This window comes from Rhipicephalus microplus, chromosome 9 (assembly GCF_043290135.1).
Source record: "Rhipicephalus microplus isolate Deutch F79 chromosome 9, USDA_Rmic, whole genome shotgun sequence".
NCBI lineage: Eukaryota > Metazoa > Arthropoda > Arachnida > Ixodida > Ixodidae > Rhipicephalus > Rhipicephalus microplus.
In genome coordinates, this window is record NC_134708.1 from 107,075,821 (window position 1) to 107,090,416 (window position 14,596).

Below are 14,596 nucleotides of genomic sequence, written 5' to 3' on the forward strand. Positions count from 1 at the left end.
GGCCAGGCGCTTTCTTCTTCGGCGAGCGCCGTAATGCCCCGTCACATAGAACAGATGTCTGCGGTGCTCGACTGCCGGCCCGAAGGTCATTTGTTCGATTCCAGCGGCGGCGGTCGCGTACATGATTCGAGGCGAAATGCGGGAGGACGTGCACTGCGCTGTCGGATCACGTTAAGGAACACCAGATCTTCAAAATTTCCGGAGCCCTCCACTACGGCACACCTTGTAAGCATACCGTGGTTCTGGCCTTGAGTCGACTAACTCAGACTAGAATTGTCAGTCTGAGTCGAGCTATATTCTGTGAAACTTTTGGTTGAGTTCTTCTATCTGTTCTGTGCAGTGGTCCAGGGCGAAAGGAGCCTTCCTCGGGTGAAATGAGGGAGGGGGTAGCTGCCCTTTGGTCGTCCCGTTCTTGACTCCTATGATAAAAGCAATAAACGTCACTGAAATGATGCCTGACTGACCAAAGTTCGTAATAAGTTTGCTATAACTGATGATTCGCCATTTCATAGTTCGTTATAAAAAGGTTGAACACATATCTTCGAAAAAAAAAAAGAGAGACTGGGTGATCCCACTTTCAAATGAAGTCGCACTTTCAAGCTTTCAAAATCGATAAAGATGGTCGCAAGAGTTTATAGGTGTTGCTGAAGGTGCTTGAATTGTAGAAATAAACTTCCGAGTGCGTTTTTCGCGATTTTTTTTTGTTTTCTTCTCATTCCAGCGTATCACACGTATCCGAATTAGTACACGCGACATTGAAATGAAATATACTCCATAAATTTCGCACCGTTGCTTTCCACATTCAAGGACCGTCCTCATCAGCAAACTTTCCTCTATACAAAAGCGCCATATTTCGCAGAAAACGTGGTGGTGTCAATGCTGCCTTGGATTCGTTCTCGATTGCCGCCATTCGAGGCTGTGAAAAAAAAAAAAAAGAGCGGTGTTCGAAACGGGAAAAAGATGGTTGATTGGTCTCAACTGTTATGTATATCACAAAAAAAATAAATGAAATACATCGAAGTAGCCCTGAAATAAACGACCCCCTACTCTCCCCGGCCTCTACCCCTCCCCCCCCCCCAAAAAAAAAAAATCCACATTACAAAAAACTTTCCTCCGAATAGCTCATCTACAAGCCCTGTTGAATTTATTCCATGCCAGCCAAGCTCTCATTATTTAAGAGCGGTATTCAGTGAACTGCTGGCAACCCCCAAAACTCACTCGCAGGAGGAGTCCTAACTCCCAACCACGTAAAAAAAGAAAACAACAACAACAAAAAAACTATTGTACTCCAACCCATCTCCAACCCGTCTTGTACGAGCGGTCGCTGCGGGAATCGCCCTTCCCAGTCTCGAGCCGCTGCGCTTTTCTTGTTTCGCAGTGCGTGAAACGGACACTAATGCCCCCGGCTGCAATATCCTGCAATTACCTGCTTCCTGTGTCGAACCGCGAGTGGGAAACGCGTTGCCGCGGTCATCGTGTCAATGCTCCCCTCAGTTTCACACAATGCACACCCTCTACAGTACATGGCTTCGAGCCACATGCCGTCACTTTAGAGTTCACGCAAGATAAGCGTGTTACGCGTGCTTAGATGGAGCACACTAGACCACCGCGGCGGGGCTGAGAGAACCCAGACCTAAGCGTCTAGATAGATAGATGTACAATTGTACAGAGGAAGAGCAAGCTACAGATACGTTGGTAGACGCCAAAAGTGCTTGCAGTACGCAAAGAAATGCTTTGCATTTAACACTGTGCTGCATCTTTGCGCAATGGGATGCAGGTTCCGCAAACAGTTAGTCCAGGGAACGCCACTGAGCAGGTGTGCAACGAAGTCGCGACTCTGCTCCTTCGAGCTGTTCCGCCAACGAATTATCGAACACTGAGGCTCACCTGTTGCATGCTCCGCAGACGTGGAAGTGTGGCAGCTTGGGCTAATTGGTAAGGCAGGACGATAGTTATCGCGCGAAAACAAAACGACGACACAGAGACACAGTGTCCTTCGTCTCCATCTTGTCTCTGTGTCGTCGTTTTGTTCTCGCGCTATAACTATCGGCAGACGTGGAGTCGAATACAACAGACTAGCTGTAAGAAGTTAAGGAGAATAAGTGTCGATATGACGCGTAGCTGTCAGTGGCGAGCTAGTTCGGGGCCGTAACCTCCCTACGGCACATTTTCATGTTTTAACATTTCGAGTGATGCTTAAAATATACTCCTGCAAAGCAGTGTATAGAGGAGTGAAAAAAAAAAATACGCCTTCATACGCCATAGTTAGCCGTTCCACACAGAACCCCCTAAAAATTGCCTGAGTTACGACCCTGGGCTGGTTGGCTGTGCATAATCTGCAGAACAGTAGCGTGAAATTTAAGAAGCATGAACGAACAAGCACTGTCGCGTCCCACAACACTGAGGCTGTATTGTGTGTGTTATATATATGATACTATATATGGGTTTACACGTCACAAAACCACCACATGAAAGACGCCGTAGTAGAGGGCTACTAGGAAAGAGAGAGGGTGATGAATGGTCTCTTGCCATTTGTCTCAATACGGCTGTCTTAGTTTTATGACAATCTTCTGAGGAAGCTTCGTGGGGTGATTACAATTGGAACACTTAAGAACATTGGTTTTTCAGCTGTCCGCAGAATGGGATTCAGCGCAGCGAGAACACAGTCGCTTGTGTTCGCATGCTACTTACGTCACCGAGCTTCATGCAGTTGTGACACTGCAGTGGCTTCGGCAAAAAATGTCTTACAGGATGACAGAATTGGCCCACCTCTTTACGTACGATGGCAGAGAGACACCTTTTAAATCTATTCTCTAGCAGCGTAAAGTGCCCAAACGAGCAACCTTGGCGATGACGCTGGCTTTGTTAGCTGGCTTGACCAGGCCATACAAGTCGGAGCTGGGAATGGCAGCGTCAACGTTGTATATGATGCTGGTGACGATGTTGGAGCCCACCAGGATGTAGAAACGAACATTCCATCCAGCTTTTTAACATTGATTGCGTGATATGCCGGAAGCATGTGTAACACCAATCACCATGACGTTTTTGCGCGGGTTCACTCTGACGTCGATGATTTCATTTGGTACCAGTCCCTCGAGCAGCGCCGAAACGGATTGCCCGTTGAGGCGCTTAGCCGTTGGGCTCATCAGAAGAGAAAACGATGACGTTTTTTTTTTTTTTATACGGCCTTTGAGATCCGTGTACTTAGAGTTAGGTACACGTTAAGGAACCCCGGCAGGTAGTCGAAACTCCAGGAGCCCTCCACTCTCAATATGATAGTTCTGAAACATCTAGCGCTGACATTTATTGTCAATTATTATCTTAGTCGATTGTGGCAGCTGCACGCAGCTAGTTCCTGCAACGGCACCTGTTTATCCTTACCTCAGTGCGATCGGTGAGAACTGCAAACGCGCGCTCGCTCCGAGACGGCGGTCCAGCGACGTTTATGGCGAGGAGAGGGAATCGAGTTATCACATGAACGCCTCCGTGTTTACTGCGTCACGATAAACAGCCATGCCTTATCGGCAAAAGAATGCGGCCACCGACAAGTGCATGGCGACGCTATCAGTACCGTGGAAACGTTCTCGTGAGAAACATTAAAACAATGCATGAATAAATTACTTCGGAACATACATAGCCCATTTTGCGATAATATAGGCTCATTATTGGACTAAGACAGTATTGTTTTATTTCTGAATTTCGCCCGAGACCTCTAACACTGCTTCCCCGGCGATATCATGGATCGCGAACTACTTTCTTTTTTTCATATTTTGGTTGCCTTGATTCAGTGAGCGTTCCAGATAGTTGCCATCTCATGTCAAACGCTCCTCCATACAGTCAATTTTGACAGAAAAAAAATGATGCGTGCCCTGGCAGATGAGGCGATATCACGGCGAACTCGCATGTTAACTTGAAGGCTGAGCGTCTTCTATTTTTTTTTCATTTTCCGGCTAATCAAACATAATATCGTAGCAACATCGAGTGGCGTTTTTTGATTTGGCAGGTGAATTATCCACTAAGAAAAGCTTATTTTTACGGGTACTTTCAATGAATCTGTAGATAAAAATTGGCAGATACCACGTGCGGTGGGAATCGATGATATGCGAAGCATGAATGAGAAATGTTGCTATGTCACTTTACCATCAGCACAAACTTACGAGTTGGAGGTAAATGATGCCATACATGACTTCCGTGTCATGATTATCATGTTTGTATGTGTCGTTTACCTTCTTCATTTATCCACGTCACGTGATACCAAATTTAGTATATGTGGAGCTAGCGAAACCACCGCGAGCACGCTATGAGCGTGGTATGTTGTCATGTTCTTACATGACACGCGTGTCTGGATTATCATGTTTGCACCAGTCATATATTTCGTCATCCATTCACGTCACGTAACACCAAATTTGGTATATGTGGAGCTAGCAAAACGGCCGCAAGTACATCATGAAGGGCCCAATATACTCCAATGTAGAGTTGACGCGCGCGCACGCTGGCTACAGCGACGCTACGTTAGCAAAACGCGAGCACTCTATAGTCTGACGCCAGGGGCGACCAGAGTCCATCGGCGCGGCCCAACGGCAACCAGCGCGAAATGCGACATGCTGCATTTCGCACCGATGCCATGGAGTAACATTACTCTATGCCGATGCGCTACCCAGACAACACTGCGTCTCCTTCTTTTTGTGACGGAGGGACGCCGGACGCACTGAAACGCGCATGCGTAAAAGCAACGCCCCGCGGCGCGCGCCTTCGAGTAAACAGCAAGACCAGCACCTCGCGTGGCAACGCCGGCGTGACGCGACGAAATGAACGCCGGCGAGCACGCGCACCGCGTCATGTGGGAATGTATTGGTGCCTTGACCGTGACATGTAGTCATGTTCTCACATGACACGCGTCTCATGATTATTATGTTTGCACCAGCCACATACCTTCGTCAGCCATTGCCGTCACGTAATACCAAGTTTGGCATATGTCAGGCTAGCGGAACGGCCGCCAGCGCATCATGAGTGTGGCATGTAATCATGTTGTTACATGACACGCATGTCATGATTCTTATGTTTGCAGCACTCACGTACCTCCGTCATCAATTCACGTACCGTAATACCAAATTTGATATATGTGACGCTTGCGAAACGGCCGCCAGCGCATAATGAGTGTGGCATGTAATCATATTGTTACATGACACGCATGTCATGATTTTCATGTTATGGTCTGTCGCTAGTGTTTGCCATGCAATCATGTCATACCATACCAGTTTTGCAACATGCCATGTGAACGAAACCACCACAAGAGCTGCTGGACCATGAAATGTAAATCATGACATTCATGACATACATGCCATGATTTTCATGTTATGACTTGTCAAATATGTTCTTCATACAGTCATGTTATGTCATACCAAGTTTGGTATCGATACCGCTATTGAAACGGCCAGGAGAGCTAAAAGTCGTAGGCGGCTAGATTAGATAGATGGATGGATAGATAGTTAGATAGATATATAGATACGCCCAATGTCGCCGAAGTTTGCTAAGAAATGCTTCGCATTTAATAAATCGTCAAGAACGCTAGGAATACAAAGAACAGGCAATAAGTGTTGGGATCGGCGACTTGTTAACACGAAGCACGTGCATTAAAGGACGGTAATGGGCACCATGCAAAGAAAGACAGGACACTTGAAGCGAGGGCGCGTTGCCAGAGCTAAATCGCGGAAGCCATGACGCTTGCAGGCGTCCACACTCAAACACCTTGTTTCAAAAGGGACGCTCGTCACATCCATCCATTGGTGCCGCGAAGGAACAGACGGAGGCAAAGCAGGCGACGCGCGTTCTCCGCTTGCCCAACTGCGACACGGCGGGTGATCCGAGGGCACGTTTCCACCTAAATTCGAAAAAAAAAAGAAAAAAAAAGAAACGCGCACACGTTTTGAACTTTCGCAGGGCGAAAGTTCACAGGTAAACTACGCCAGCTCTACGGTTTACAGAGCTTCGATAAAATCCTTGAGAAATCATTCGCACTGTTTTATTGGTGCACCGTCCCCATAAGAAAACGACGCTGGGGCCGCCGGGCGACGCACGTCCATTTTCAACTTGACTTGTCAATAAACAAAGCGCACTTCACCAGAGGGCAATTTTCTGTGCACTCTTTCACTGTTCACACAAACAAGCACACGCAATCCCCACAATGTGAAGAAGAAAAAAGGCTATGTGTCACGCCCAAACAGCGAACAGTCCCTACCAGAGGGCGCTCGCTGCCACACTTTTCCGCAGTGTGTTATCGTGTGTCCTATAAGGAGTCCTGGCAAGTCATTGTCTTTCACCACTTCCCTACCACTGTCAATCAGTGTCACACAGGAGTTAACAGTGATGCATTTTGATTGTCAGCACAACACGCGAGTCCCAGGTATAGTGGCACTGTTCTATCACACGGTTCATCTTTGGCATGGTGTCTTTTTTTCCCTTGTCGTTTGTTCAGGTGTAGTGGCGCGTGTCGTTGGGCATCTTCTCGTTGATGCAGAAGTGCAGGCAGAGCATCCAGAGCGAGTAGAAGATGAAGTCCTCGAACTGGTACGTGTCCAGGAAGAGGCTCCGGTAGCCGCAGAAGAACAGGCTGTAGACGCACTCGGTTGCGCTGTCGAACAGGTCCACGATGCGCGACGACTTCATGTCGTCCGGGTCGTCCTTGTCGGACGACGAGTCGCACGACATCTCGCAGCACGACATCACCGCATCCTCCTCCTCTTCCGCGCACTCGGTCGCAGCCTGCGCGACAACAAAAGAACAATCCAAGTTGTAATTGCAGCGGTAATTCAATCATTATCGATGGTCTACTACCTCATATGGTTCGTTATAGACGATTGTCTTCACGTTCTGAACACCTTAGTGTTGAGACAGCACTAATGATTGTGACATATGGTGTTTGGTAGCGCAAAGGCCATTTGAAGGCCAAAACAGCGCCAGGTCATAAGACAGATGACGTGAACAAGGACTGTGATAAGTGGATGCATAAGGGCCTTGAGGGTCAGCACACTATAGGTGCGTAGAGCACGTAAGTAATAATAATCACGAGGGTGACACTAAGGACGTGCCTTTCAGCCAGAGTAACAACTGTAGTTTGCAGCGACCCGTTCGAAGCTATCAGTATGATGCGATTTTTTAAACGCGATCTGCCGTACAAAACTTTTTTGCAAATTCGTTTTCCAGTTTCTATTTTTTATTATCTTTTACTTGAAGGCAGATCGGCCGCCAGCGTATTTTGGAAATATATAAGCGCGAAATTCCTTCCGCCATGTAGACATACTGAGGAAATTGTGCGGACGCCCTTGCACATAGGTGCACGGTTCGGTTGTAAGGCCGTCGTGATGTGATACAACCGAGCTCAAGGATCCGCCGCCCCTGGCTACAGTGACCTTCGTGGCGCTCCAGTTTCGAGCTGGCACAACTGGGCACGCAACGGGTCGCCGCGTCGGCTGCACACAGCGATCCCACGCGGATTTCCTGCTTTCGCGCTCTGTTGTACATATATACACAATGTGTCCGTATAAATTCCGTTACATATACCAGTGCCGCGCTGTGGAAGGCAGGTGAACTTCTTGCAGTAGATGTGTTTGCACCAAGTGACACTGCCACCTGTAATGTGATTTTTTTTTCGCTTTTAGGCTGAGTAATGAATAAAGATGTCTTGTGCCTTAAATAAAAAAAAAAAAAAAGCGGCGGCCGCTTCACGGGCACTGAAGAAGCAGCGATATAATATAATGGCGTCAGGCTAACGCATTTCAATGTTTTGCAATTATTAGGCACGTCTTTTATCGCTGCTCTTTATCAGTAGCGTAGCCAGGGGTGGCACACCGGGCTATGCCACTACGAAGGTCGTTCGTGTGTCGTGTGTCACACTGCGCGTCACTGCAGCGCTGTCACCCTAGACACGTGCGCACAATGACAACGCAGCCTGGGGGCGGCCCTTCTATAGCTGCCTGGTGACGGCTGCGCTTCTCGCATTGTTCTACTTCTCGTAGCCTCCTGGCTGACTCATTCGTGAAGAGATGTTTAGCGCGGCGGCGGAAAAGAAAAAAAATGGGTGACGGGGCTTGTAATTTGCGGGTGTGTAACACTTGCCCCGGCTATCCTTTATGTCCATGCAAAAAAAGAGAAAAAAAGGTGAAGCAACAGAATGGCGACAACACAGGCCGCATGTCGCCGCGTAGTATGCAGAAAGTAGTAGAATTATCATTTGCGATATAGTTGGTCATGATTCGCGCTTCCAAGACAAACTTTTCGGGGTACACTGAACTTATTGGTCGTGTACTCTTTGCCCTTGTTTACTTCATGCCAAAAAAGTCTTTTTAAAAAAATCATTTCGCTCGTTCGTACGGCGGCGTCTGATCGCAACGTACATCGGCTTACATAATTGAACCGGCTTACGTAAGTGAGTCCAGCGGCGCTTTTTTCGACATTTGCACAATTTTCGGTTTTAAATGCCACCGGCGATGAACCTAATGTTCTTTTATAACAATCTCTTAATAAACGTGCATTGACTGTGTATGCATCTATGTTAATAAATGCGCGATATATAGCTTACATTTTTTTAATCCACAGTGACGTACTCGGTTATTGTAGGTCGATAATGTTTCAGTGCATGGCAGAGCGAGAATTTGTTTTACTGCTCAAAACATACGGACTCGGGGGCACAGCAGGAAGTTTATTTTTTTCAGGTCGGTGGGGGGTAGTTTTTAATATTTATCACCCAGAAGCTGTTGTGATGCAATTGCTTCGAGTTTAAACCGCCTATAGAACTGTCATGACGACGATTTGACAGCGTCCACGCTATATAGCGCTCGGGGAAGACCACCAAGACGGGCAATATTAAATATAGACACGCGAGATGTATGCAGCCTTCGCGCCGCAGCAGCTGTTTCCACGCTGCTTTTCCTCGCCTCACGGTGACAAATTCATCCCCGCGACCGGTATTTTTCGACATCCGCGTTGGGCGACAGTCACCGCGACAGCCGTCACGTTCATCAAGCATTCGGCAGGCGCGCTGATTTCGCCGACGTTCAGGCGGTTGAGCAATCTCTGTGCTGGCGGCGGGAACGGGGCAAGTTCCTTCTTAAATACGAGAAAGTTTCGCGCACCTAAACGTTTTGTGCAAGCTCAGACACGACTGGCAGCTTCCAAAGCACTCACTTGAATCCTTCAGCGTGCTGTACACTCTGACACCCAGAAAAAAAAAAAAAGCAAAAAGCAGCACAAGCGAACAGGGACAGCCCGCTACTTGCTGAGCACGTCACTAAAGCTATAGGGATCCGTGATCAAAAGGTCTCACAGACGTTTGGGAATTTCCAGAAAATTTCGCTATATCGGCACACTTCAATAAACGAGACGTACCACCAGGAATGCGAACGCGAAAAAAGCACTCAAAACAAAAAAAGAAAAGAAGCACGAAATGCGCAGTAATGTTACTGCGCCGTGTTGTAACTGATTTAGAAAAAAAATTGTGAGCGACACCTAACCAAGGAAAGGAATTATTCGCAATGCCGTGCGCGTGTGAGCTGATTATTGCGCAAAATATTTGTCGCGCAAAATGTGTGCGCGAAGCGAAGGTCATCGTTCTAGCTCTTATCGTAACTGCTTAACGTCCTTGAAGTACATTACTCAAAGTCAAAAGCAACAGGAAAAAGCGAAAACGCCACCTAAATAACAAACAACAAAATATCTTTAAAGTCCGTCATTTCTTAAATAGCCCTGAATTGTATAGCCAACAAGGCCGAGGAGATGCATCAGACCTTTCGCAAAACTTTTTGCTGGGCCAGCTGGTGCATGTTATAAGAAAATTAGACCATCGCCAACCATCGAAGAAGATCAGGCGAAAGGAAAGAGCGTCAACGCGCGGCGAACTTTATTCCTGCAAAACCGCCGCAATATATCCGCCATGCCACACATGCGCAATAACCTTACGCACAATTTTAGCACAAGAGAACTTTTTTTTTGTTCCGTTTGCAAAATCGCTACGCAATACGCGCACGAAAAACCGGCGCAATCACGAATATATATTATAGAAACAAACCCGGCGCCTAGCACAAAGATCGCAGGAATTCCTTAAGCAGCATTGCGATTGTGGCCCAATAATAAACGGGCAATTGCGACACGAATTCTTCAGAAACCGTGATTGCACGACGGTAAACTTCAACGGTAGAACGAAAATACAGGCAGGAGTTCACGAGAATGCTGCAGCATAAAACGACATGATTATCAGGGACGCCGTAGCGAAGGGGTGTTTTGACCACCCGAGGTTCTTTACCACGCACTCAACCTATGCTCTGAGCGTTTCGCCTCCAACGAAATGCGGTCGCCGCGGCAGAGATTCGAACCCGCGGCCAGCAGCCGATCACCGTAATCACTAGACCACCATGGCGCTGCTACAAAGGCTACAGACGCAACATTACAGCAAACGCGCAAGTTCTGTCGCCTAGTTCGTTGACATTTCGTAGCGCTTCCACAAGTCTTCGCAATAATTTAAACTTTAAATCACAATAATCAATCACAAATCGCAATAATTTACACTTTGTTCACTGCTCGAAAAGGACTATCAGTTCCCTTTATGATTCTCACTCGGTGGTGACGTCACGCAACGCGATTTCGCGGCTGACGAATATTTCTCGCTCGCTTCGTTAGCACGGCAGCTTGCGAGCGTGTCGCGCGGATGCTGCTGCCCCGCGCAGTCGACGCCACCGATGAGTCATCGCTTGCAGCGGAGGCAAGGCAAAGCCGGTCTGGCCGCACCTCTCCGCTGCGTCAGCTGTCGCCTCTCCCTAAAGATTCGTGTACGAGGGGCTTTCAGAGGACCACTCAGGCATTCCGAGTGACAGTTCCTCAGTTCGACACCAGTATGTCCGTGTCTCTAAGTATCCCAGTCCTTAATTTCAGCGTTTTCTTAGCGTACGAAGGAAACGCAAGCCGCTCAAACACATGCGGCCGGCCGAATGTTTACATGAACTTACATACTTGTCGAGCTGCACTAGATATCAGTAGGGTGGCCAGAAATATCCTTTCGGAAGTGTTATACGCCGCTAGTAAAAAAGCAGAAACCCTTCACCCAGAAAAAAAAAAAATACCTCAGTCATTTTTCTGCTTAAATGAAGACCTCGGGTCCGGTAAATGTAATACCAATAAACTTATTCATTCATATGGAAAAGAGTAGTAGAGGGTAGTATTAAGAGTTCAGAAAATTTCGGGTTTGGGGGGGGGGGGGTTGTCATTTCAAAACAGCCGCCCCCACCCCCACCTCCGTCCTGGCTATACGTCTGTGGTCGATAGCTGGATCAGGCTTTTGCGCCTCACTGAGTCAACATTCCAGTACAGAACAGGGTGTCGACTTTGATGCAAGATAGACTGTCACTCTGTTTGCACCAGGAGGTAGAAAAAAATCACTGAACTCCCGTGGACGCACTAGTGGCCGTTAATGAACTATCTCTCAGGCTGCACCTGTCTCACGGTGTCGTGGTTACGAGGTACACGTACGCGCTGCATACAGGCTGCAATGCAGTTTCTCTCTACAGATGGCGTTCTTTTCTTTTTCTTTTATACATTGCAAGAGGAGTGACCGCGTAAAACAACAACGGCGCGTGTTCCTAGAGGTAACATGAGATCACAGTCACTGTCACTCAGCACTTCTGAGCCGGTCAACAGGCGGTGCGACAGTTTGCTTCAAACGAAAAGAAAAAATGAAAACGTTCGTTGCTGCACAGAAATATTGCAGCGGTGACACAAAATAAATCGAAGAATCGCAAGGGGAAAGTTCACCGGTAAACAGCCCTCGACGAGAAACTTAGAGACGCTGAAGAGGCAAACTCTCGCAATTTAACATTTTTTTCCGGGTTGTTCACGTTCTGCTAGAGTATATGTTCATGGTAACTTAAGCAAATACGTGTAAGATACTAAGGCGTTTCTCATTTTCTTTCATTCTTTCTTGCTTGCCTTTTTCTTGTTTGGTTTTGATTGTATCAGTTGTGTATGCTCGATCGTTTGATATAAAGTCAACTTTCTTGTCAGTCTATCAATAAAAAGAAGAAATGGTGGAGTGTGATCTAATGTTGGAGATAGTTACAGCGCGAGAACAGAATGACGACAAAGAGACAAGAACGACACGAAGGACACGAGCGCTCGTGTTTTTTGTGTCCTTCTTGTCTCTTTGTCGTCATTCTGTTCTCGCGCTATAACTATCGTCATGTCATACCAACTAGCCCAAGCTGCCACACTCCCCTTGCTGGTTCGCATCACCTCGTGGTTCCGTTTAGCGGAAGACGGTGTAATTCCTTCTTTTTTTTTTTTTTAATTCTCAGCGGACGTGAAATCTGAAACAAGGTCTTCGAAGTGAGCAAGTTACTGCACGATCGTATACTTGACGTTTCGAGAATTTTGCTCGAAGAAGGTAAGAGTGGGAGAGACGAGAGTACGCGACGCGACTTGCTGTCCGCAGTGATCGCATTGCGACAAGCGTGCAGAGTGCAATTGTTCGCGCGCCTCCTTGGGCACAAAGGCCACCCACAATCGCCCTCTTTCATTGCGAGCTTTAGTGGCGCGACCCCTCGTGCCACCACGTCCACTCCGGAAAATAAAATAAAATGAAACAAAAAGGCCCGACGATTTCCCGGCGTCGTCACTATTTTTTTTTTAATTCCACTGCGCACGCTGAGCAGCTTTCGGGTCACTTCACCCCGTTTCGTTTTTAAGGAACATTAAAGTGGAACAATGAATCAGCTTGGATTTGATAAACTGCACTTTCAGAACTCTTATTTCATCAATTTCACCATCATACGTTTATAATCAGAGTAGTAAATGAATGCGAAGGTTACATTTTTAAATTTCGCGCCGAAATATCCGCTCGTTGCGGGGCGGATTGCAAATCGTATTTTGGCGATACAGGGGCTACTGAATTCTCCGAAACTTGTTAGATTGGGCTAATGTTCCAGTCAGAGGACAATGTGCTTTATTTTTACTGGTTAGCAACAACACAACACCTAGTAGAAGCCGGCAAGATTTGTGACGTCAGGGCGTCTGGTGCGGGGATTTTAAGGTGGAGTCGCCACCCACTTTTTATTTTGTTTTGCTGCCATTTTCTCATTTACTAATTGCTTTCCCCGACCAAGCGCGGTTATTTCGGAATCTAGAAAGGGTACTATAAGTAATATTTTTTTTCTCTTCAATGTCCCTTCAACCGCCTTTTCTTCCATGTACCTCTCTCATCACCACTTGCAGAGGAGTCGACGGCGTTGCCAGCCCGTCGGCATCGGTCGATCTAGGCGCGTTCAGACTCCCTACAAAGAACTCCGAACGGCAAACACGGAGACCGGTTCAACCGTGTCGCAGCGAGAAAAAAAGAAAGGTGGGAATGTCTCGACGACGCCAACACGGGAAACTGTCGAACGTGAAAACAGAAAAAAATATCTCGTCTCGATCGCCTGGCGGTACCATACACACGAACGTCACAGCATCGCTGCAATCCAGTCATCTGCTGCGAGCGTTGGCAAAGCAAGCAGCAGCAGGCCTGCCATTCCTTTTAGTTCTGTTTCTAGAACGCCTCGCCTAACTGATCCGCTACGCAGATGTCGCCCGCACGTCGGCCTCGCGGAGCGCGCGCTGAGCGAGAGAGCGTCTGCGTTTGCCGGCGCGCACGTACTGCGTCGTGATCGACCTTCTCCCGCGGCACGCCGGTGCTTCGGGTTGACACCGTGAGCACGGCAGATACCATATCCTTGACTTACACTCGCATTTCTTGTAGCCGAAGTAGATCAAGAGTTGCTAAGTACCGGGGGTCTCGCCTTCCCTATCATCCATGGTGTTGTATTAGTGTATATTAAATCTCCCGACAACGCATGCGCACTCACCGTGTCATGCTGCTGCGGCTTCTCTTCACACTCCGGTGCTTCGCATGTACTGCACACGCCTGCTTCTGGTGCCATGGCGCTTCGGCGTTGGGGCGTCTCTGCCCCGAGCGGAGGCGGCGGCGGCGTAGCGAGCGCTACGACGGGAACGAGTCCGCTTCAACGACGGGGCGCCGTGTCTCTCCGAAAGTGTGTGCGCTCGGCACGGACGTCCACAACGAAGTGGGAGGGCGACTCCTCAAACGCGAGGGCCCAGCCGGCTTTCTCCCTTACGTAACGCGGCCGTGACAGCGGACTGCTGCGTGTCTGACGAGGTACTCAGCCAGGCCAACGTTGGCACAGCGTAGGTGTTCCGTGGCGGTGGGGAGGAAGGGACCACCGGCTCGCCGCGACGTCCTCTCTAGGCCGTTCTCTCTTCCTTCCCTACTTGTTTCGTTTGTTTATGTTCTGCGTTTCATCCTTGCGGGGCCGGTTTCCTCTCTCCATTTCCTTCAGAGGGCGCGGTTGTATGCTGGTCAGACGAGCAGCTAGACAAGCGCTGCAGTTGCCACGGTCGCGTTGTGGAGGATTGACGGCCCGGGGGAGCGGAGGGTGTATAGCGGTTTTACGGAGCGTGTGTGTTTCCAATTATGCTCGCGGCAGCAGCGGAAGTTTAGCCCACAAGTTGTGGTCAAAGCGGTCAAAGTTCACGGTCACGGTGTGGTTCCCCGTCAGCT

The 14,596-nt window shown here is 48.3% G+C and overlaps 1 protein-coding gene across 1 annotated transcript; it reads right to left on the reverse strand.

Annotated features, from left to right (window-relative positions):
* Positions 1-5,997: 5,997 nt before the first annotated feature.
* On the reverse strand, positions 5,998-14,183 carry LOC119163100 (uncharacterized). Its single transcript, XM_037415032.2, has 2 exons — positions 13,884-14,183; positions 5,998-6,762 (listed from the first exon to the last, which is right to left on the reverse strand). Exons 1-2 carry the CDS (start codon positions 13,956-13,958, stop codon positions 6,472-6,474), a joined length of 366 nt encoding a protein of 121 aa, XP_037270929.2. The 5' UTR covers positions 13,959-14,183; the 3' UTR covers positions 5,998-6,471.
* Between the last annotated feature and the right edge of the window lie 413 nt (positions 14,184-14,596).